The 24520-nt window shown below is 34.6% G+C and overlaps 2 protein-coding genes across 2 annotated transcripts in view; both read left to right on the top strand.

Annotated features, from left to right (window-relative positions):
• Nucleotides 1-16426, top strand: part of SPAG16 (sperm associated antigen 16) — a 752806-nt gene extending 736380 nt beyond the window's left edge. The window contains exon 16 of the mRNA XM_053672035.1: nucleotides 16251-16426. Within this exon, the coding sequence (XP_053528010.1) occupies nucleotides 16251-16426 (176 nt within the window). The remainder of the gene's footprint in view (nucleotides 1-16250) is intronic.
• A 3812-nt stretch (nucleotides 16427-20238) lies between these two features.
• Nucleotides 20239-24520, top strand: part of VWC2L (von Willebrand factor C domain containing 2 like) — a 146412-nt gene continuing 142130 nt past the window's right edge. Inside the window, exon 1 of the mRNA XM_037163558.1 lies at nucleotides 20239-20639. Within this exon, the coding sequence (XP_037019453.1) occupies nucleotides 20250-20639 (390 nt within the window). The 5' untranslated portion in view covers nucleotides 20239-20249. The remainder of the gene's footprint in view (nucleotides 20640-24520) is intronic.

The following is a 24520-nucleotide window of genomic DNA, read 5'->3' as shown; positions in this document are numbered from 1 at the left end:
AGATTTTTATATTCAAGGTCTGTTGTACTCATTAAACATATTATCTATTCTAAGTAAGGCAAACATAATCTGCTTGACTCCAGTCCTAGATTAAGATATTTGATGCTCACTCTGTGGTCATGTTTATGGCATGAGTTTTCTACCTAGATCAGTTTGAGTACATTTATTTTTTAACCTATATTTATACTTTAAAACTATTCATCTTTGTTCAAGCAGACTACCTACAATAGAAAACCCCCTTTAGCAAGTTTATACGTAGTAAAAATACTGAAAAAGTTTATAAATTGTTACTAGCACTTATGCACTTAAGCAAGTGAAATTCCCAAGTAATGTATTTCTTTTTCTGAAATGTATTGATCTGTAATAGGATGCAAAATAAACTAAATCAAATTTCACATCTCTTTCGATGGTGTTTTTGAAACTCTGAGTAATGACTCAGGTCGAGCCATTAATGCAAATCCTGAAAACTTAAATAGTTTCTTGATACTTTTCATTTGGAGGCATCCTTTAAAGAAACAACAGATGACTCTCCACATGCAATTCTAAAAATCAATACGATTAATCAATAATGCGCTCCACAGGTAATAAATGCTGAGAAGCATTTCTGCCTATCTATATTGATCGAGAGAATTGCTTCAAATTGCTTCTGATGTGTATAAAAATCATTTCCTTATTGATCAAAGACTCTTCCTCTCTGATATGTTATTTCATATATGGCACACAATTGTTCTAGACTTTATTCTCATATATATGTGATAAAAATTTTCCTGTGATCTGTATATGAGACTAATTTGAATGAAATGTAAAATAGGTGGTTTTGTTTTGTTGGCGGCATGCACTGCTTAAGACAAATACCATATGGTCTCACCCATAAGTGAAACCTAATGAACAAATCAAACCAGCAAAACAGAACCAAAGACATGGAAATAAGGACCAAACTGACAGTGACCCGAGGATAGAAGGGAAAGAGACAATGAGGGAAAGAAGAAGAAGGGTCTAGTCCATGAACTGTATAAAGGACCACTGGTAATGAACAACAGGGTGAGGATCGACTGAGGGAGTGGGGATGGGGCAACAGGGGGGAAATTGGGACAACTGTAACTGAACAACAATAAAAAAAATTTAATCACCTGGCTGGTGTAGCTCAGTAGATTGAGCGCGGGCCTGCGAACCAGACAATCCCGGTTGGATTCCCAGTCAGGGCACATGCCTGGGTTGCAGGTTGGTTCCCTGCAGGCCAGTTCCCAGCAGGGGATGCACGAAAGGCAACCATACATTGATGTTTCTCTTCCTCTCTCCTTCCCTTCCCCCTCTAAAAGATAAATAAATACAATCTTTTATAAAAAATTAATCAAAGCATGCGTAATTCTAACAATTACTGAAGTTATTTTAATGAGAAATGTAAGATTATTTGATTCTTTAGAATAAGTTTACATTTTGGTCAACTTCTATTCTTATGAAAATTCTGTTTAATCCAGAGTGAATGGTATTCCTGATAGTATGAATGGTGAAACACAACATGGTTTTAGTCAAGTGTTGATTCACATTATTGTTGGAAATTTGTATTTTTGAAACATGAGTTGACATGTAAGTGAATTTTGTGTCCTTTTTGTTAATGTGTTATATATGTTGTGTATAGACATAGAGTAAATAATAAAAAAGTACGTATTCCTAAATAATTGTCTAAACAATAAGTTTGCAGTCTCCTTACATACAGCATTTAATGAGTCTGATTAAATAGGACTTCATCTTTGGCACAATCAATATATGTATCAACAATTGCTTGGTTAGCAGTGATGGTAATTGATGGCCCATTGGATGAATGTTATTAGACCAATTAAGAAGTTTTCCAAGAAAGCTCAACTTGTAACTCTTGATATGTGAATTAACATTGCGAATTATCTCTCCAATAACAAAAAAGTCAAAAATCCCTATTAACATGATTTAACTAATTTCATAAGGTACTGCCTATTTTTCTTCTTTAAATGTGCCATTACAGAATGACGCCATCTGGTCCACTGAATCCACTGCCATGGAATGTGTTGCTGAACCAGTGCTTTCTTAAAATGTGACCACCAGTTTACTTTATTAAAAGGTTTTAGTCATTTCATAATTTTTATTTTGAATATCAGGATATAAATTGTCAAATTGACAATTGAAACCTCAATATCTCTATCTTACATCATTAATTTTACTTTATCAATCTAACAATTCAATTTTGTCCTTTTTTAAATTTTGAAGGAATCTTTAATGCAAAACAAACTAAGTTAAAATCTTTTGAGCAAACAAGAACTATTTCTTTTTTTTTTTCCACTAACAATTAGAGTGTTCCCAGAGGGCTAATTGCATAGTAAGATTCTCAGAGTCAATAAACACTATTAGGGTAACCACAGAAATGGAATTTTTGAAGTATTTCTTGTACCTAAGTAGGAATGAATTTTAAAGTATTCCAAGGAGCAAGCCAAGATTCAGCTGGTGACTGGAGGTGCACACCCAAGAGGTGTTTGCTCTGACTCATGCTGTATTTTAAGTAAGGGCGGCTTAATCATAGTGGGAGAAATGACACCGAGCCAATCAATAACAATTCATCCAGAGGTACTAAGGATGGCACAGAGTATAAGAGCATGACTTTTTGGAGTCATACAGGCTCCAATCCAGACTCAGCTACTTAAAAGCTGGGCGGCCCCAGAGAAGTTGCTTTTTATCTCTCGAAGCCTCATTTTCCTCCTCCGTGAAGCGGAGGCAAGTGCAGGCAAGTGCCCGGCTGAAATATAACTAGACTATATATAAAATCTTAAATGGCTGGTACCTGTGTTTTCAAAACAGGGACATCAGTTCTAAAATACCCAGTACTTAGTAAAATACATCCCAAATGGTATCACACATGTGATCAATATAAAAATTACTAATGAATTTTTTCATACCAAGTCTTTGAAAACTGGTGAGCACTTTGCAGCTGTAGCACGTTTCAGTTTGCACCAGCTATGCCTCAAGTTCTCAGCAGCCACAAGTGAGTCGTGACTGCTGTAACGGATCATGCAGGTATTCAGTGCATAGCTACCCCACAAGGATGTTGAAAGGATAAAGTGAGACAATGTATGTAGAGGGCCTGTCATTATACTTGGCAAATAATAAGCACTAAAAAAGATAATTGAGTGTTGACTTCAACAGCCTGAGAGCTAAGCTGGGGGCAAAGCAACAATATAACGTGACCCCTGGGGTTCCTGAGTAATTACAAATTTAAGAAGGTAGGACTAATGCATAGTTCATTATTATTTATGGGATCATATTATCATAGGAATGGTATGAATAATATGAAAACAATGTTCAAAAGAGGAAGATCATTTGGGATGTTTTGTAGTGACTAGGTGAAGAAAGTCATTTTGAACTGGGATTTAATACATAGGTGAAATTTTATTGAAGATATATGGTCAGGGACCATGGAGATAGCTAGGAAAAATATTCCAAAAGAAATAATAGGAGGAACAACCCAAACCTGGGGAGGTGAGAAATGTATTCAGGAAGTAATGGCAAATCATTTGATGAGCACAAGGTTCCTGTAAGAGTGTACTAGGGTGTACCCTGTAAGAGTGTACTGGGGTGTACCCTGTAAGAGTGTACTAGGGTGAGTAAATGCAGATGTGGTTTAGAGTGTAGAGATCTTAAAAGCCGTGCTAAGACACAAGGACCGTTATTTGGTGTCAGAGTGAAATAGTAGAAAGAGCACTGAGTGGGAGTGAAAGACCTCCTTCACCAGGCTTCACAACGGTCATCAATATGTTTTCTCACCTCGAGCAAGTCAGGTTACCACACCTCTTTTGTCTGGGTCTAAAAATGTTTGTTGTCGTCACTGCTGCTTTTGGTTTTCTATTCATATTTATGGTATTTCAGGATGGGAGTAACATAATTGAAGAAACACCTTAGGAATTAATGTAGGTAGATTTGAAAGTAAAGACATTCTAACAGAAAGATCATTTGGGTTATCATTTTAATGGTGCTGACTTTTAAAGTTAAGGTCTTTGAGCCCTGGCTGGGTAGCTAAGTTAGAGCATCATCCTGTGTAGACCAAGGCACCAAGTTTGTAGGTTTGATCTCTGCTCAGAGCACATACAAGAAGCAAGCAATGAAAGCATAAAAGTGAAACAACAAATTGATATCTCTCTTTCTCTCTCAAATCATTTTTTAAAAAGTTAACATTCATGCTAAAAGTTAATATTAAAAATTAATATTGTATACCTAACAGTTGGAAATGGAAAGGTTATAGAAAATTAGTAAAAAAAATGGATAGTACTTGGGCTGAGGATGGAGAGGGAGAAAAGGTGAGAAGGGAACACTACTGCCTTTTGGAATCTGGAAAAAGGAGAGTGTGCTAGTTGAAATAGAAATGAAAGAACTAGTGGAACAATTTCGCATATATGGGAAGGGATGTAACTTGAGTTTTTTAAGTTATCAGTTATGGTTTTTAGTATGTACAGCACATGCACTAAAAACGTGTGTATTCAAGGACTAATGCCTGTATCTGAAGAGTGACAGTTGCAAGAACATGAATGTTTTAGGTTCAAAGTTTCACAAAGTAGTAAAATCAACATAGAATAAAAGGGTTATGGCTGGGATGGGAGAAAAAGAAAACTACTTGAACAACAGTTTAATAATTTTTTAAAAAACTTCTGTAATTAACATGAGCATTCAATTAAAAGTCCTGTTTACCTAATAAATGTAGTTGAATTCACAGAAAAGCTCCAAAGTGTCACATTTATCTGAGTCTTAATTTGTGAAAGAAGCTTTCAACCTAATAAACAAAGACTTTTGAATAGAAAAGATTTTCATACAAATTCCAGCATCACCTTCTTCATTAGCCAACAAGGAGGGTATCTATCTCTTGAGTTTGGGTGCAGAACATGTGAGGTAACATGTGACGTGCTAACACTCAGTAAGTGATGGTTACTATAAATGAAAACTTATTCTGGTAGACTTAAAGACAAAGACATGGGTTCATAACCTTATTCTTTTAAAAAAAATCTTAAGAGTCTGTGCTTCTGTCTGTATCTCACTCAGCTCCTCATGCAACAAGCGTGAGGATGCTCATGAGGTCAAGGTCTATGATTCGTGTAAAAATACTGCATGTTAAGCAGTTGCAGGACTTTTAAATTTAGAAAGCAAGTAAGAGTTGAAAATTTTGAGATAACTCTTGACTATTCTAGCTATATACTCTCAAAACCAAATTGAACTTTCATATATACGTATATTTACAATTAATTTAAAATTCTGTGACTTGAAAAAGTGCCAATATTTTTTTACCTTTGATTTTATGAAATAAAAGCTTTGGTTTACATTGGTTTCTTCAAAGTAATAACATGCATGCAGATAAAATTTTACCACTTGATTTTCATGGGCTAATTTATTCTATAAACTTCAATAGTTCAGTTGCTATTGACGCTTAAATTAGTAAGTATATTGAAATATTTGAGTTTTTATATCAAATCTGATTAAGTCTGTTTTACTAAAGATATTACAAGATTTTATTTCAAAAATTTGCCTTTTAAAGTGAACTATAAAGGAGCTATATCATCTTAAGAAATTTATAGGTTTATTTACAATTAAAATTTGAAAGAACTACTAATTTTTAAATGTTGATCAGTTCATTTAATGGCAGAGCAATACTTTCAGGGTAGGTGAAATTTAGTTTTTTTCTAAAAAAAAAAGTAGCCAAAGTTGGCAGATTTACCCAATGGATTAAAATGGATAGCAACACATTATCATTAAGAAAATGTAATTGGTCAACAAAAAATATACTAATTTAACCAACAAGAAAATATTCTGAAGTCTTGATAGACAAAAGTAAGCATCATGTTTTTCAGAGATGTGTGAATGGGGAGATAGTCATAAATACTTACTATTGATATATACTGTTATTTATATAATATAATACCAATTATAAACATTATCATGTAAAAAAACTATGTCAAACTTCTCTCCTGACTGCTTATTTTTTCCCATTCTCTAAAAAGTTTGGGTATGCTAATAAATATTAACTAAAGAAAAGAACCAAGTCATTTTTCCTTATAATTGATGTTCAAATATTTATTCACATCTTATTTTAAAATACGTTTATGAATCAATTTGGCTGTCTATTTTTTTAATTTTGTATTTATTTATCTTTAGAGGGGAAGGGAATGAGAGAGGGAGAGAAATATCAATGTGTGGTTGACTCTCATGTGTCCCCTGCCGGGAACTGGCCTGCAACACAGGCATGTGCCCTGACTGGGAATCGAACCACAATCCTCTAGTTCACAGGCCCACGCTCAATCCACTGAGCTATACCAGCCGGGCGGCTGTCTTTATTTTTAATCAATGTTGACAAACTATCCTACCTTTTGCTTTTTAATCATACACTCTCACTTTATGTGATATTTGTGGAATACACATAGTCATAATTTGGTATAACTATTCTCATTAAAATACTATACTAAATGATATTTTTAATTTATTAAGGAATTATATGTTATTAGATCATTATTTTGGTTAATTTTTTATAACCCTTTAATAAAATAAATATAATTTATTACATATTTTTATTTTACATTTTAACAGGCATATTTCCTTTAATATTAACATTATTGATGCAAACTTTATAAATTTGATGGTACTATTACACATTTTCTTTATACTATATTTAATTCTATTGACCAAATTTTGATGTTGCTAAATCTATGATACTCCCTAAAGTTTTCATTAAGGCTCTGACACTGGGAAGACAAATAATTTGTGTTGAGTTTTATTTTTCATCGCCAATCATCAGGATATTTAGAAAGACACATAGATGTCTGTAAACACTCTACTTTCTAGAACTGTATCAATAATCATACCATGATTTTTTTGAGAGTGCCATCTCTCACACACCAACTAGATACTAATGTAGTAATTGGCATATCCTAGTATACTATTTTGAAAATCTTCAAACTTTGAAGAAACATAGGCAGAAAAATTTCACATATCCCGCACAGCAATATTTTCACCAATGTATCTCCTAGGGCAGGAAAAATAAAGGGAAAAATAAACAAATTGCACTATATCGAAATAAAAAGCTTCTGCACAGCTAAAGAAACCATCACCAAAATGAAAATGGAACTGTCTGTATGGGAGAATATATTTGCCAATGATATATTGGACAAGGGTTTGATATTCAAAGTATATAAAGAACTCATATAACTCAACACCAGGAAGACAAACAACGCAATTAAAAAATGGGCAAAGGACCTGAACAGACCCTTCTCAAAGGAGGACATACAGATGGCCCATAAACATGAAAAGATGCTCAGCATCACTAGCCATCAAAGAGATGCAAATTAAAACCACAATGAGATATCACCTCACGCCTTTCAGAATGGCCATCATAACAAAATCAACAAACAAGTGCTGATGAGGTTGTGGAGAAAAGGGGACCCTTGTACACTGTTGGTCAGAATGCAGACTGGGACAGCCACTGTGGCAAACAGTATGGAATTTCCTCAAAAATCTAAAAATGGAACTGAATTTTTACCTGGCAATCCCACTGCTGGGATTATACCCTAAGAATCCTGAAACACCAATTCAAAAGAACCTATGTACCCCAATGTTCACAGCAGCACAATTTACCATAGTGAAGTGCTGGAAGCAATCTAAGTGCCCATCAGTAAATGAGTGGATCAAGAAAGTATGGTACATTTACACAATGGAATACTATGCAGCAGAAAGAAAGAAGGAGCTCCATGATAGCATGAGTGGATCTGGAGAGTAATATGGTAAATGAAATAAGCTACGTGGTAAAAGACAAATACCATATGATCTCACCTATAAGTGGAACCTAATCAACAAAACAAGCAAGCAAAATATAATCAGAGACATTGAAATTAAGGACAAACTGACAGTAACCAGAGGGGAGGGGAAAAGGGATAATGGGGGGAAATAGGGGAAGGGCTGTCCAGGAACATGTATAAAGGACACATGGTCAATTATTCTTAGTATGTTGTTATTAAAGTATAGTTGACATATATTATACTAGTTTCAGGTGTACAACGTAGTGATTCTACATTAACATACCTTACTGTGTGATCACCAAAAGTCTAATAACAATCTGTCATCGTATGAAGTTATTACATTTTTATTGACTATATCCCCTGTGCCTCACCACAGCCATGAATTACTTATTCTATAACTGGGAATTTATGCCTAATCGTTTGCCTTCACTGTTTCATCCGTCCTCCCACATCCCTCCTCTTTGGCAATCTGATCAAATACCATGTGACTTCGCTTATAAGTGTCTTGCTCCGTCATTTAGTAATATCCTCTAGGTCCATTTGTGTTATTGCAAATGGCAAGATTATATTCCTTTTTATTGCTGAATCCTATTCCATTATATATACCACATCTTTATTTGTTCATACATTGATAGACATCTGGGTTGCTTCCATGTCTTAGCTACTATATATAATGCTGCAATTAATATAGGGATGCATATATCTTTTTGAATTAGTGCATTTTCTTCAGATAGGTGTCCACATGTGGAATTGTTACATCATGTGATAGTCTATTTTTTATTTTATTTATTTTTGGGGGGTGCCTCCATACTGTTGTCTATAGTGACTGTATCAATTCACAATCTCATCAACAGTACATGAGGGTTTCCATGTCTCTACATTCTCCCCATTGCTTGTTATTTGTTGACTTTTTGATCTAAGAGGTGTGAGATGATGCTTCATTATGATTTTGCTTTGATCACCTTGATGATTAGTGATGTTGGACATCTTTTCATATGTCCATTGGCCACCTGTATGTCTCCTTTGGAGAAATAACTATTTAGGTCTTCTGCCCATTTTGTAATTGGATATTTTTTTATGTTGATTGCCTGAGTTCTTTAGATATAGTGTAGGGCAAAAGTAGGTTTACAGTTGTCCATGTGGAAAATAATACAATAACGAATAAATAATAATATAAGAATAAATGCTGTGTTTCTTGTACTCACCACTACAAAACCTACTTTCTCACACCCTGTATTTGGGGTATCAACCCCTTATTGGGCATGTCATTTGAAAATATATTCTCCCTATCAGTGGGTTGTCCTTTCTTTTGATTATGGCTTCCTTTACTATGCAAAAGTTTTTAGCTTCATCTTGTCCATTTGTTTATTTTTGCTTTAGTTGCCCATGCACAGGGAGACATATCCAAAAAAATATCACACTGAAATAGAAATCAGGGTTTACTGCCTAATGTTTTCTTTTAGTTTTATGGTTTCAGGTGTTGCATTTAAGCCTTTAATCCATTTTGAGTTTATTTTTGTATATGGTGTATAATGAACAAAATGAACTAACAAGCAAGATAGAGACACACATAGATGGAGAGCAGATGGCAACAAAGGGTAGGGGAGGTTAGGGGGTGGAGGGATTGAGCAAAAATGAAAAAGGATTCATGGACATGGACAACAGTGTGGGGATTGTTGGGGGGATAGGGAATAAGGGGACTAAATGGTAAGGAGAATAGAAAAATACAGTAAAGTTGTTTTTAAGTTTTAAAAAAGAAAGTTGTCCAAGCTCATTTTAATTTGCATGTATCTGGCCTTTTATTCCAACACCATTTATTAAAGACATTGTATGTTCTTACCTGTCATCATAGTAGACTAATTGACCTTAGAAGCAAGGTTTTATTTCTGGGCTTTCTATTTCCTTCCATTGATCTATGTGTCTGCTTTTGTGCTGACTTTATAATGTTTTAGTTATTGTAGCCTTGTAGTATGGTTTGAATTCAGAAAGCATGATTCCTTCAATTTTGTTCTTTTCACTCAAAATTGCTTTGGCCTCTGTCTTTATCAAGGTAATTTGGTAATCATGGAATAATTTTGAAAGGTTACCTTCTTCTTGAAATTTTTGGAATAGTTTAAGAAGTACAGGTATTAATTCTTCTCTAAATGTTTGGTAGAATTCACCTGTGAAGCTGCCTGATTCTGGACTTTTGACTGTTTGAAGTTTTTTGATTACTGATTCAGTTTAATTACTAGTAATCAATATGTACAGATTTTGTTTCTTCCTGGTTCATTCTTGAAAGAGTGTAGGTTTCTAGATATTTACCCATTTATTTCTTTATTGTCCAATTTGTTGGTATATGATTTTTAAAATATATTTGTGGTGTTAGTTGTCACTTCACCACTTTTCATTTCTGATTTTATTTAATTGGGCTCTCTCTCTTATATCCTTGAGTATGGTCAAAAAGTTTGTTTAGTTTTTTTTCTGTACAGTGGCTCTAGTAGTGCTTAGTTGTCTTTAACTTCATTTGAATTTTTTTTTTAGATTTTATTGTGACAGCTGTCACATTAGTGTGCATTTAAAAAAATCAAAATTGGTGAATTTCTGTGTAGCCATTTTTAACATTGAAGATGAAAGAAGATATGCAATATTTTTGACATATTATGCTTTATTATTTCAAGAAAGGTAAAAATGCAACTGAAATGTAAAAAAAAATTGTGCCATGTATGGAGAAGATGCTGTAACTGAACATGTCAAAAATGGTTTGCAAAGTTTCTTGGTACTATTGACATTTTGGCCAAATAATTTTTTGTTGTGGAGCTGTCTTATGAATTAGAAGATGTTTAGCAGCACCCCCAGCCTCTACCCACTAGAAGTCAATAGCAGGAGATGGCTGACATACTCACAATATCCAAATCAATAAAGTTATTGGTGAAAATGAAAAATATGCTTTATTTTACAGGAAAAACTGAATGGACTTTTTGGCCAAACAATATTAATTTTGTTTATCTTTTCAAATGACCAGCTCTTAGTTTCATTGATCTTTTCTACTCTTAGTCTCTATTTCATTCATGTTTATTCTGATCTATATTATTTACCTCCTTCTACTAACTTTGGGTTTCTTTGTTCTTATTCTGATTCCTTTAGGTGCATGTGTAGATTGTTTATTTGAACCTTGTTTTTGAGGAAGGTCTGTGATGTTACAAACTGCTCTCCTAGAACTGTTTTTGCTGCATTCCATTAGTTTTGTAGAGTTGTGTTTCCATTTTCATTTGTTTCAAGATAGGTTTTGATTTCCTCTTTGATTTCTACTTCGACCTTTTGATGTTAAGTGCACATGTGTCTGTGCTTTTCCATGTTTTTTCTTGTAATTTCAACTTTCATTTTGCTGTGACTGGAAAAGATACTTGATATGATTTTACTTTGTTAGATTTATTGAGACTTATTTTATAACCTAATAAATAATTTGTCCTGTAGAATGTTCCATGTACATTAAAAAAGAATGTGTATGCTGCAGTTTTTTGGAGAAATGTTCTGCAAATGTGTTTTAAGTCCATGTGATCTAGTGCATTATGGCCAGTGTTTCCTTTTTTATTTTATTATTATTTACACTTTTATGTAAATGGGGTATTATCCCCTACTATTATTGCATTACTTTCAATTTCTTTATATTTGTTAATATCTTCTTAATACATTTAGGTACATCCATATTGGGTCCATAAATATTTACAAATGGTCTTTACATTTAAAGTAATTATTTATAGATATGTATTTATTGCAATCGTCTTAATTTTTTGCAGTTTTTATGTTTCTTCTCTTGTCTTTTTATTGTGGTATGCTGGTTTTATTTAGTGTTACATTTGAGTTTCTTTCTCTCTATTGTGTATATTTTGTAAGTTTGGGTTTATGGTTACCATGAGAATGGTATATAGGGAGAAATGTGTATTTATATCTATCTATCTAGATATCTATTTATATTTAGAGGGATCTAGATGCATGCACACACTCACATAGCAGTGTATTTTAGGCTAATGGCATTTATGTTCAAAAGCATTCTGAAAATGCTACATTTTTACTCCCTCTTCCGCACTTTGTTTTTAATATCATCTTTTTGTTCATTTTGTTTTTAGTGCCCCCTGTCTACTTATTGTATTTATACATGATTTTGTGAATTTGTATTTTAACTTCCATAGTGGCTTTTTAATTGACTGACCACTGCTTTACAAATTTGCATTTACTTGTGAGATTATTTTTTATGTATGTATTTTTCTATATTTCTGGTTATTGTCCCCTTTCCTACTTAAAGAAAATACTTTAACATTTATTGTAAGGTAGGTTTAGTGGTGATGAACTTTAGTATGTGCTTTTCTGGAAAATATTCTCTCTTCTTCATTTCAAAATATTAACTTGTCAGGCACCATACTCAAGGTTGTGGGTTTATTTCAGCAATTTAAATATATCCTGCCACTCTCTTCTGGCTTGCAAAATTTCTACTGAGGAATCAGTTCATAATCTTATGTGGTTTCCCTTATGTGTGACTAGTTTTTTCTTTCTCTTGCTACCTTCAAGATTCTCTTTTTAATTACACTATGTCTTGGTGTTTATCTCTTTGGGTTTACGTTGTTTGTAATTCTCTGTACCTCCCAAACATGGAGACTGCTTTCTTCCCCAGTTTAGAAAAGTTTTTTGGCCATATTTCTTCAAGTAAGTATTCGTCCTTTTTTTTCTCTTTTCCTCTGGAATCTCTAGAATGTGAATGTTAGTGTACATGATGTTGTCCCAGAGGTCCCTTAAACTATTCACATATTTTAAATTCCTGTCTTCTTTTTACTTTTATGACTGGGTGATTTCCACTATTCTGTCATCCAGGCCACAAATCTTTTTTTCTGTAGTATCTAATCTGCTGTTAGTTTCCTCTAGTGATTGTATTCTTCAACTCTGATTGCCTCTGTATTATATATTCTAAGTCTATTGATGTTCTCACTGAGTTTCTCTATTCTTCTCCCAAGTGTGGTGACCATCGTTGAGATAATTACTTCATATTCTTTATCAGGCAAATTATACATTTCCATTTCATTGGGGGGTTTTTATTCTGAGTTTTTTCTTTTTAATTTGGAACATACTTTTGTCTTTTCATTTTGTTTTACTTTGTGTTTGTGCCTGTGCAGTAAATAAAACAGCTATCTCTTCCAATCTTGAAAAAGTGGACTTGAGTAGGAACAAAGGTTTTGTAGACACTGTATGCCAAGTGGTTTTGGCTGCCAACTGCAGGTTAAATGGGTATATGTGGTGTACCATCAGGCTGGGACACAGCAAGTGCTGGCTGAGGTGTCCAGCACATGTTGTGGAGGCCTCATAGGGTGGCTAGAGTGCTTGGTCCAAGCTCCTGCCCACACTGTCGAGATGGATGGGGCATGTAAACAATGGTGCTCACAAACACCTCTGAATCCAGAGAGTTTTCCCCACACACTGAAAGTCCCTAAAGTTCTCCACCCATTTGATAGGCCCTGGGGGTCAGTAAATGAATTTTGTTCATGTAGAGTCTGGGAACCCTTTAAATCAGTGTTTTGTTGTTATGCCCCAGAATAGGTGAGTCTATCTGCAAAGGCCCCTCAGTAATATTACTCCCTACTAGTGAGTACAAGGCGCATGTGGGGGTTGGCTCCTCAAGATTACCATGTCTCCATCTCCTTATGTGGTTCCTTTCTTGTTTGTTGTACGTAAGTTGTTAAATCAGCCCTCATTTCTTCAGGAGGAATTATTCTATATGTAGGTGTATATTTGGTGTGTTCAGGGGAGAAGGTGAGTTCTGGGCCATCTTCATCTTAATCCAATATACTTTTAATAAACTGAAATATTAGTATAAATTTATGTACCATAGTTCAAGTAAATATAATAAACCTTACCATAAACTTGTTGACTCAAGTCTGTTCTAGCAAAGACAACATTTTTTAGAACATCCGAGGCATGATGCTGCTGAATTATATAATTATATCATTAAGTTTGTCAACATAAAAAATATTCAAACCTGTAGAGAATTTTTGTGAGTTCATCTGAGCCAAAAATGACAACAATTGCCAGGAAGCAAAAATCTCAATGGATTGAAAAATGCTTTCAGAGAATAGTAGTGTAACACCTTATCTTACACATTACAATTAAAAGAGGCATAGAGGATCACAAGAAATCCATTGGTGATCGGGTAGGGAGGTGGGAGAAAGCGAACTGGGGAAACCTCTGGGATTGGATAAACAGTGAAATGATACACTTTCACACAGGTGGGTAGAGGATAGTTAATAGTCAACAATTAACGTATAATAACAACAATGAGTGTATTCATAGTCTTCCCCTGGTGTAGTACCTGTGTTTCCAGGGGTCCAGATAAAGAAAATTAGACATTCCAAAGTATGTTGTTATAGGTGCAATAAAACACAGATAGGCGTAGTTAAGGTAAGGATTGACCTTTGTTAGGGAAACATACTGGCCCAGGGCATGACTACTGGCCATGAACAGCTTTCAATTAGAAAGTTTTAAATTCAGACTCTCCTATGTGGTTACTTTAGGTCCCTGAGTTTGTAAGGCCACCACACAGCCTTCCCATGAGGTGTCAGATTTTGCATGTGGCTCCTTTTCTTCTACAAGTTCCAATATTATTATTTTTGCATTTTATTAAACAAACTTTCAGAAATTACCAAGAACCTTTATAATTATTTGTAGTAATAATTTTTACAGATTCTTTAACAAAAGATAACAATTTAATGCTAATACTTTCATTTTCTTTATAGGCTTTGATGTTTGGTTTCAAAAATAGTAAATAATATTTACCCCCTTCTTAGCTATTATGTGAAAGCTGCAAGAAAAAAGTTATTTGTTTGATCCTTAGAAAAGTTAGAAGCAGCAATTGCCTGTAGGGGCAGGGCGTGAGATCCATATGTAATGCCTCTGTCAGCAAAGACTTTGGAGAAAAGGTTTATAATAAATATTCACATCTGCTGCTTTGGACACTTTAATCCATCCTAAGGATCTTTGCTGTGTCAGGCTTTGTTCTGGATGAAGAAGCCCAGTAGTTATAAAGGTTTGCAAATAAGCTATATTTATCATGGTTAGCTTTACTTTTATAACTTTCCTGTGTTTTAGAGATTTTTCAGAACTATTTGGAGTATAATTTGTGATTAAATATTTCACTGTGACTTTTATGGTGATATGCAAAATTTTCATGATGGAATGAACAAATTCTAATTTCACAATGTATTTATTACCTACTTAAAATGTGTCAGGAAGTCATTGTTGATAATAATTGTATCTGGATGTGGAAAACATAATTCAAAGTGCTTCTGATTAAATGCTAGCTCCCTCTATATGTATGTGATCATCTTAAGCAAGTTTCTTAGTTTTTCTAAATCTCTCTGCACCCATATAATGAACTTATTATTTCCTCTTATTGGATTATTATAAGGATTATAGGAAATTACCCATGTTATATAACTAAATCTAGCATCTAGCATGTTAAGAGGGTTTAATGAATTTTAAATGTTGTTGCTAAAATGATACAATATGCCTTCTAAGATGTATTAGATAATCTCATGAGTAGTACTAATACTATGTTTATTTACCTCACATACTGAACTTTTATATAAACATAGCTATTGTGTTTTTACTTACCTCCAAATTTCCTGATAGTTTGCTACTGAACTTTTAAATAAATAAAAAATACTGGTTAGGATTGAATTGCTGATATGTTTTTTCCTTTAACAAAAGTATTCACTCAAAAGTATATGGTATAAAAATTATGAGAACACTCAGTGTTGCATTCGGTTCTCTTATATAACAAAAATTTAACAGAATTTTGAATTATAAATTAGAGTAAAAAACCTTAGTCATTTTTGGAGTTGAGGTGAAAATACCTCAACTCCAAAGAAATTTGCCGAGCTAATAAATGTCACAGCTTTTAAAGCACTGATCTATTTTTATACTTGTAAGTAACAATTTAGGATAATCATAATTAAAGTGTTAAACATAATACAAATTTGAAAATACAAAGTATACCCTATATGTGTTTTAGCCATATGTACATTTGAAGCCTGTGTTTTTAAACAATTTTTTACAAATAATTCACTTGAAAAAAAGTATCTTTGCTTACTGCTTTCAATCTCATCTCCTCAAAATTATTTATTAACCCCAAATATAAGGAAGCTAGGAGAGCACTTGATGACCCTGTGTATAAAGTAGGTAAACCAATAGGTTTACTTTGTCATTTTACACTTTTATAATCTAACCATGGACATATCTTAATTTTGACTGGAATTATTTTCTATTCAGTTGGGAGTTAGTTCATATTTAATGACTGATATATGACATAAAATGAGCCTGTTGAATTACAGTGGAAACAAAACTGTCTATTACATTGCGGAGAACGTGAAATTAAACTTTGATATTCCCCCCGTCTCTCCTCTCTCTTCCCCTCTCTCTCCCTCTCAGGTCAATTATTAGCTCAGGCAAGTGACAGTGGGGTCGTTCATTTGCTGGACCTTAAATCAGGGCAGATTCACAAGTTGATGGGCCATGAGGATGAAGTTCATGCCGTCGTGTTTTCTCAGGATGCAGAGAGCCTGTTCTCTGGAGGCTCCGAGGGCACCGTTCGAATGTGGTCTTGACAGCCCCCATGTCCCACTGCAGAGGGTACTCCCTTAAGGCTTGAACACGCTTCGTATAGTCCCAAACCAGTGACAGCCTGGTTAAGTATGCCAGCCAGTAGCATTTACCATTTGCTTTAAAACAGCCTTTGAACATGTATTTTAGTGCTCATACTGTTATCAATAAATAAAAAAAAAAACTTTCTGCTCATTTGTGCCTGGGTGTTTTTTTTTTTTTTTCTTATTTTAATAAGATTTTAGAGACAGCGCATTTTTTTTCCTAGGAGTTTGGAAAAAACAGCTTAACAATGACGCCTAATGACAGACTAGATGAATTACAGGAGACTGCTTTTGAATGTTAGAGAACAAACTGCAGGAGAATGAGGCTACTTTTTTAAAAAATCAAATTCAAGCTGCAGGACGACTTAAAGTTTAACCATGTAGCACAGGGACAGTGTTTCTTCAACCAGAATCAATTAGAATGGCAGAGCATACATTTTACAGATTATCTGACAATGATTATGCTCTATCTATAAATAATAATCAGAGACTGCAGCTGGTTTAAATCTAAATGCAAGTCTCTTCCAGAACTTTCACCTCTGCAGCCCATCCAAGAATGCATTAGGTATAATTACAATGGTTCTTTTTTAATGTTTAATTGTAAAATTTCAATGCAAATAAGTATCTCGCACGTAAAATGCGCCCTCCGCCCCCCGCTCCATGCATGCATCAGCTGTATAAAGTGCGACTGCTTGGAGAACACTAGCCTGGTCTAAAAAGCAAGCAGCTCGGGATTTCGGCCGAGATGGGCTCAGAAGCCAGTTGGCGCTGTCCGTGGTGCTGAGGAATTCCCGGCTGCCGGCAGAATGAGCTCCAAATCAGCAGTCTGCAAACTGCTCTCAGTGATGCAGAAACCCAGCTAAAGTTGCTCCTTTCCTTCACGTCCACAGTTAGTATTTTCTGGTGTGTAAGAGGGGATTCAAGCAACATATTGTGGATGATGCTGATGTTATTGCCAGCAGAGCGGGCTTTAAGCTACAGCATGCTGTTGCTGTTTGTGATCCACAGAGCCTAGCCAAATCACCTCTACTGCCGTAGCAAACACTGTGTAAGTGAACTCATGTGTGGAAGAGGCGTAATCAGCCGGGAAATTTCATAGAAGAATCTGAGAAAACGCTAAAAATAAGTTCAACATGATCCTGCTACCGGGGTCTGGATTTCTACAGGACCAGCATTGCTTCTTGCACTGAATTTTGAAGACGGGTCCAAAGCATATTTCTTATGTGTGTCTGCTGTATTTCTCTCTGGAAGGGTGGGAGACTGCTTCTTGACTGTGGTTTGAAATGGGAGGTAGAGAAAATGGATTGCCTTTAATTCAAGCCTGAAAATGTATTCTTTGGATAATTAAAGAGGAACTGCTTTCCTAAAACATTCCTAATCTTTTAGTTCATATTGGTCTATGACCCCTATCACCACCATTAACCTCCAGAGTGATTAGGTAAGTGTGTCTTATGACATGAGTTATGTTTGTTTTCTCAAAGAAAAAGATGCAGTCATTTTAAATCATATGTAGCAATGTGGGGAGGGGGGAAAGTTTGGCTCGAAAATGATCTTCCATTTAGTAATGTTTACTTATTAAAAACCTTCATATAAACATTATATTGGATTTCTCTAATGATTTTTTTTCTCTTAAATAGTGTCTTAAACTGCACTAGAGCAGCTCAACTATAAACTGGAATTTTAAAAAATAACCTAAGAACTTTGTTATATTAAATAGAAAACCTTGTTTTCTTCATGCAGATTTTAAATGTTTCATATGATGAGCATATCTGATGTTTATATAAAGTGGGTATTACACCCCTTTTTACCTTTTAAGTTTACATTTGCCATAACCTGATATTAATGCCTACCTGTAGCTTGCAGACAGATCATTTCTGTCTATGTCCTTTTGAAGCAGAATGATATGGATATTTTATATGGCTTATCTTGCACGTATTGACAAGTGCTACTGAAATACTATAAGGAAGCACACTAGCTTTCCTTTCTTTCAAATAAACTTTCTTAATATGTGAGAGATGTATAAAATGCATGACTTAATTAGTAAAAAAAATTTATATGCTTTTTCAGAAGCTTCTGTGATGTTTGTAGCCTCTGTAGTAATTTAAGAGAAAAAATGCTTTGTCAAAGGGAGCTTCCAGCTTCTCAAGTAGAATTATAGGTTTGCATTTTTTGTTCTGTCATGACTCATTATTTTTGGCATATTTCAAAAGAAATCCATCTCAGTCATCATTACCTACCCAAGAGGAATTCTAATATCAGAAATCAGTTTTCTCCTGAAGGGAGGGCATGAATATACTACCTTACATTTTACTATTACTAGAATTTGCATATCTAACTTAAAATGCAAATGTTATAGTTCATAAAGTTTTCTAATGCTATCTTTATCTTATGTAAAAGTGTCATCTCTATGATAGGCTGAAAACACATGGTTTATCATTGCCCTTATTATAATCTGAAAATAAACCAATAAATTTCAGATCATACATGATCTAAAAATGCCCTATATACAATTTTAGTGATATTTGGCATAAAGCCAAAAACATTTAACTAGACAAATGAATTATTTGACAGTAGTTCTCTTTATCTATGACTCCCTAAGGTAAGTTTCTCCAGAGTTTTCATATGAGTTAGTCATTCTAAACATTTGTATGAGAAGCCACTAGGCACACTCCACACCAAGCACTATGTGAAGAATACAAGAGTCAGTGCCACCACACTGACAAGGCATGTTTTCCATGAATGGCAACACCTCATTACTATTTTATGAAACCAATAAATAGCCTGACACTGGCATTTTTGTGGAAAATACCTTTGGCATGTCAAAAGAGATGTATGTTTTCAAGACTGTGAATGGTATTTATTATATATTGAAGTAATTCATTCCAGTAGTATTCCATGAATACCAGATTCAAGTTGTTGAAAAAAAAATTTCAGATACCTCTTTCCTGCCCACCGGAAGCTTACTCTCTGAGTAAAATAAAGGTGTGGACAATAATACAATACAAATAAATTTAAGTACCAGGAGCTCTCTTGTATTGTATTATTTATTATTAAATGTTCTATCTTATTGACTGTGGAATAGTTATACTATTTTTCTTCTTAGCTAAATTTCAAAATCCAGATTTACATTGACTGAAACAAGTAACCCACACTGTGATCATTGTTGTTCTTCAATTATGAGCATAAAGAAGTAGGAAGGCCTTTTTTACTAGCTCCATTCCAATTACAATGCACATTCAATTGCTGGTTTCTTCCCTTTCTGTTAGAAGTAGAATTTGACTCACTAATCTCTTGAGTTTTCATATAGATGATTGTAACATATATTCTTTCTATTAAAAAATAATAGAAAATGTCCATTAAATTATTCTTGGGTTATTTGTAAGGAACCACTTGTAAAATCACCTTTTGAGGGTCAGTAACATCATTTCCTACAATTTAGACAAAACCAGACCTTTATAATTTAGAACGTAAATTCAAGATAAAGATTCCTATGTGAAATAACTCCATAAAAGACTAATTTTAATGTCTATATTACCAAGGATCAACTCTCCAGACTTCATAATAAAGTGTAGGTCATTGTGTGGACCTCTATTTGAAGTCCATCTTCCAAACAGATCCCAAGTAAGCAGGTTAAGGGCATAGGCTTAAATAAATCTACATTTTCTTTCTCTATGTCAAATTATTTTTTTAATATCTATTTTCAGCCTACCCCTCTTATATTCCCATGGAAGGAGCTGAGTATATTTAATATTAGGAGCACATCCAGAAGCCTTTGTGGAGGGGGATGGCTCTTCATATTCATGAAGCTTGCATACTTCTGTTGGTCATCCCTGGATTGGTCACCTCTGCTGCCATCAGTCATGAAGACTACCCTGCTGATGAAAGTGACCAGACCTCCAGTAATGACAATTTGATCTTTGATGATTATCGAGGGAAAGGGTGTGTGGATGACAGCGGCTTTGTATACAAGCTGGGAGAACGATTTTTCCCAGGGCATTCCAACTGTCCATGTGTCTGTGCTCTGGATGGACCTGTTTGCGACCAGCCAGAATGCCCTAAAATTCACCCAAAGTGTACTAAAGTGGAACACAATGGATGCTGTCCTGAGTGCAAAGAAGTGAAAAACTTTTGTGAATATCATGGGAAAAATTACAAAATCTTGGAGGAATTTAAGGTATGAGTTACCATCCATATTTATTGAATACTAACTTTTCACACTACATACTTAGTAGATCACTACATTAATAAGCTAGAAAAACATTTTAATTTCTCTTTAATCTACAATGCTATTCCAGTTAGCATAAGAACCACTGTAGTCAACAAAAGCCATTGGTTTGTGGATCAGTACCTAAAGGGTTTCACAACAGTTCTTTCCTTCAGAAGTATTTATGGTATGCTAACATCTATTTTTCACCCTTAATCATTTTAATGTGTTAATATGAAATATATTTTCTGGTAGGAACACTTTAAATTGTATGATATTTGTGTGTGTGTGTGTGTGTCTTATTAGCCCCTGTTTAGTTAAATCTATTGCCTAGAACTATCTATCTGTTCAGTGTGTGGAAATGCAAGTGCTATAGAGACACAATTCTGAGCTGTGGTCTTCATATGAAGAACATGCATTAGACCTACTTGTTGTAGAGCTTGGTCCCCATTCTGTTCTCTGATCATTAGCTTTTTTAAATTTTTTTTTTTACTTATAGGACTCCAGAGAGGCCTGAAATTTTATCATAGCCCATTGGAAAAGTAGTAAAAAAAAGATATTTTTCACCCTCCATGCTATTTCTTGACATTTATTTTATGCTTGTATCTTATTTTCAAGTAACTTGGAGTTCATTTTTATCTCTTTTTAGGGTTTCTTTTCTCCAATGGCCAGTTTTAATTAGTTTTTTTTTTTACAAGCCAGATCTTAGCCCTGAGGTATAGATTAATATATCAAATTACCCCCCTTAGATGTAATGGCAGTTTGTGCCTTGGAGTGTCTGTCATACTGATGACTTGATATAAAAGATTTTAATTTTATCCAACCAAGTTCAGTGACAAAGCATTCAGAACCTTATAGGCAAAAGAAGATACAGCTATTTTTCAGTGTGACTATTTGTGTTTAAGAGAAGAATGTTCAGTTATTAGCATTGACCAAACTCCTCCACAAGAGCCAAATGGTGGAAGAAGGCAATGTGTGGGGAAAAGATTTTAATTGGTAATAATCAGAGCATTTGGTGTATTAGCATTTTATTGCATTTAATTCATTCTAGATTATGGGTACAAACCAGTTCTAACTTACTCAAGGATACTAGTCATTCTATCTAGATCCCCAAGGACCTGAGGGGAGTTTCAAAGATAATTATCATACTCAACTATCTTATACATAAGTGTTAGTCTAGACCTGAGTCTTTTATTTGTTGCACAATATTTAGAAGAGACCTGAAAGTCTAGTAAAATTACCATTATTGACATCTAATAGTTAAGGGTGTAGTACATTTATTAATGACTTATTTGTCTGTAAAATATTGGATACACTTTAACATTGGCAAAAGTAGGTTTACCATCGTGTTTATGAGAAGCAGTTTATTCCTGTGTTATTAATGTATTATTATTATGAACCTACTTTTGCCCACCTTGTATGTTCCTGCTGTAGTCATTATATAACTCACTGATGTGCCCTTTTCCACCTGACTCACTATGGCATGAAATTTTTTAACTGTAATTTAAAAATAAATGCCACTTTTCCACAACAAGTTAAAGATTATCCAGGGCAAATTCTTAAGAATGAGGATCTGAGACCAAGAAAGTTTGTTACGTGTCAAAAAATTGTCAAGTTATTTAACCTGTTTTTACATACCACCATACTAACAATACAGTCTACATAACCTCTCAAAGCACTTTGGCTAGAGAGCCAGATAGACCTGGATTCCAGTCCCAAATACATCACTCAGAAGTAAGACTTTGGAAAGAATCCTTAAACTTCTTTTTAAGCCAGAGTGTTATTGGCTATAAAATGACCATCATAATAATTACTTCTTTTGAAGGAGATATTGGAAAGATTTAGTGAGATAATTTATGCAAAGTTAGCAGACTTGTGATGACTAGTACAAAATAGATATTGAATAAACGGTGTTCCTAGTCTTCTACACTCTAATGTCTAGGGATTTACTTTGAAGTTGTAAATTCCTCTATATCTTCACCTATGACTTATTGTGGAAGACCAGCTTTAAAAGTAATTCAATTGGAAGCATCCAATACCTTTTTAAAAATGTTCTACTTATCGATGTGAAGTATATGCACCTAAGTAAATAACAGCCATAATTGGTCCATCTTGATTTTCTTTCAATTCAACTTGCAACAGACAAGTGACAAATTTATAAACATGTTTGAAACTTTCATGTAATGATCTTGGCATGTTATTAAAGAGGTTATACTATGAGGTATGTTTACATATAATGTATTCATCTAACAAGCATTTATGGGACTGTTTAGTATATAGGACACTGTAGATGGACTTGCATTGGAAAGTAAGATATCTAGAAGACAAAATCTCCACTCTCTGGAAACGCTCGGACAATGTGAAGACAGATGGAGTGGGGGCGGGGTGTAGGGAGTAGTTTAAAGTACGGGAGTGTGAAGCTCAGCACCAAGAAATGTGGTGTCAGAAGCTTATCAACATGCTGTGAGGTTTGGTCAGCAAACGTTCTTTTTCTTCAGGATGGTCAAATGTTAGCCTGTTTTTAAGGAAGTAATTGAAATTGATCTGGGGAGATTAAAATTCCAAAGAGGAAACTACTTAAGCCAAATCAGACTGGGGTGAATAAAATCTACAAAGAGAGGAAAGAGATAGGGATAACAAACAGCTGGATCTTACGAAAATCCTACTTTAATAAGAGAGGTACATTTGTGTATGTGTTTTGGACAGTGGAAAGACAAACCTGAATACTGGGCCAGAATGTTTAGATTCAATTTAAAGAATAACAAGGAATACAATACATGTTTATGTGCATAGAAATGACCTAGTTAGATATGTTTTTTTAAAACAAGATTACCTTGTAGCCAAAAATAGAAATGAGTAAGAAGTGAAGATAAATGAATGGCTGGGGAGGTAAGGCTGTTGCATAAAACAAAGAATGAGCTGACCAGCATATGTAAGGACATAAACATTCATAGAGTGTTTAGGATAAGAATCTAAATTCCCTAGTATAGTCTAGATTCAATTCATCAACCTCTCCAACTATCTCTAATTCTCAGTGACTTCTCTTCCCTGTTTACTTGCACATTCTGTCCCACACTTTTTCACCATTGCATCCTTGCATAAACCCTACAAGATTACTTCAAAATTCCATTTAAATCTCATCTCCCTGGTTGGTGTAGCTCAGTGGATTGAGTCCCAGCCTGCAAACAAAAGGGTCGCTGGTGTGATTCCCAGGCAGGGCACAGGCCTGGGTTTCAGGCCATGTCTCCAGTAGGGGGAGCACAAGAGGCAACCATACATTGATGTTTCTCTCCCTTTGTCTTTCCCTTCCTCTGTCTCTGAAAATAAATAAATAAAATCTTTAGAAAAAAATCTCAACTGGAAAGCTGTCTGATTGTCCTACTGCAGTACCCTGGGCTGGGTCTCACTCTTCTACTATATCATCTCACTGCAAGCTGTGCACACCAAGAACTATATCTATAGCAAGACACCGTTAAGACCTTTATATGTATTAAAATGCATTTCATTTAATAATACCAGTATGAGGATTATACTTTCATTAGCACTGTTTTACAGATAAAACTGCAGCATCAAAGTGTAAGTAGCTTGCCCAACACCACAGAGCTCTAAAATAAATAAACTAGGATTCAAACCCAAGCAGCTGGCCTGCAGAATATAGGCTCTTCACCACCTCTGCTGCCTTTATCACACTACAATAATACAATCTGACACCATCTGTCTCTCCCACTAGACAGTGAACCCATTAAGCCCAGGGACCGTATTTCCTTTTCTCTCACAACCCCAGCACTGCCTGAATTCAGTACATTTTTGGTGAATGACGTAATGAGTCAGATGATAAGTGAACCCATTGA

This window comes from Artibeus jamaicensis, unplaced genomic scaffold, assembly GCF_021234435.1.
Source record: "Artibeus jamaicensis isolate MK-2021 breed Jamaican fruit bat unplaced genomic scaffold, CSHL_Jam_final contig_1015, whole genome shotgun sequence".
NCBI classification, from domain to species: domain Eukaryota; kingdom Metazoa; phylum Chordata; class Mammalia; order Chiroptera; family Phyllostomidae; genus Artibeus; species Artibeus jamaicensis.
This window is presented reverse-complemented; position numbering and strand designations above follow the sequence as displayed.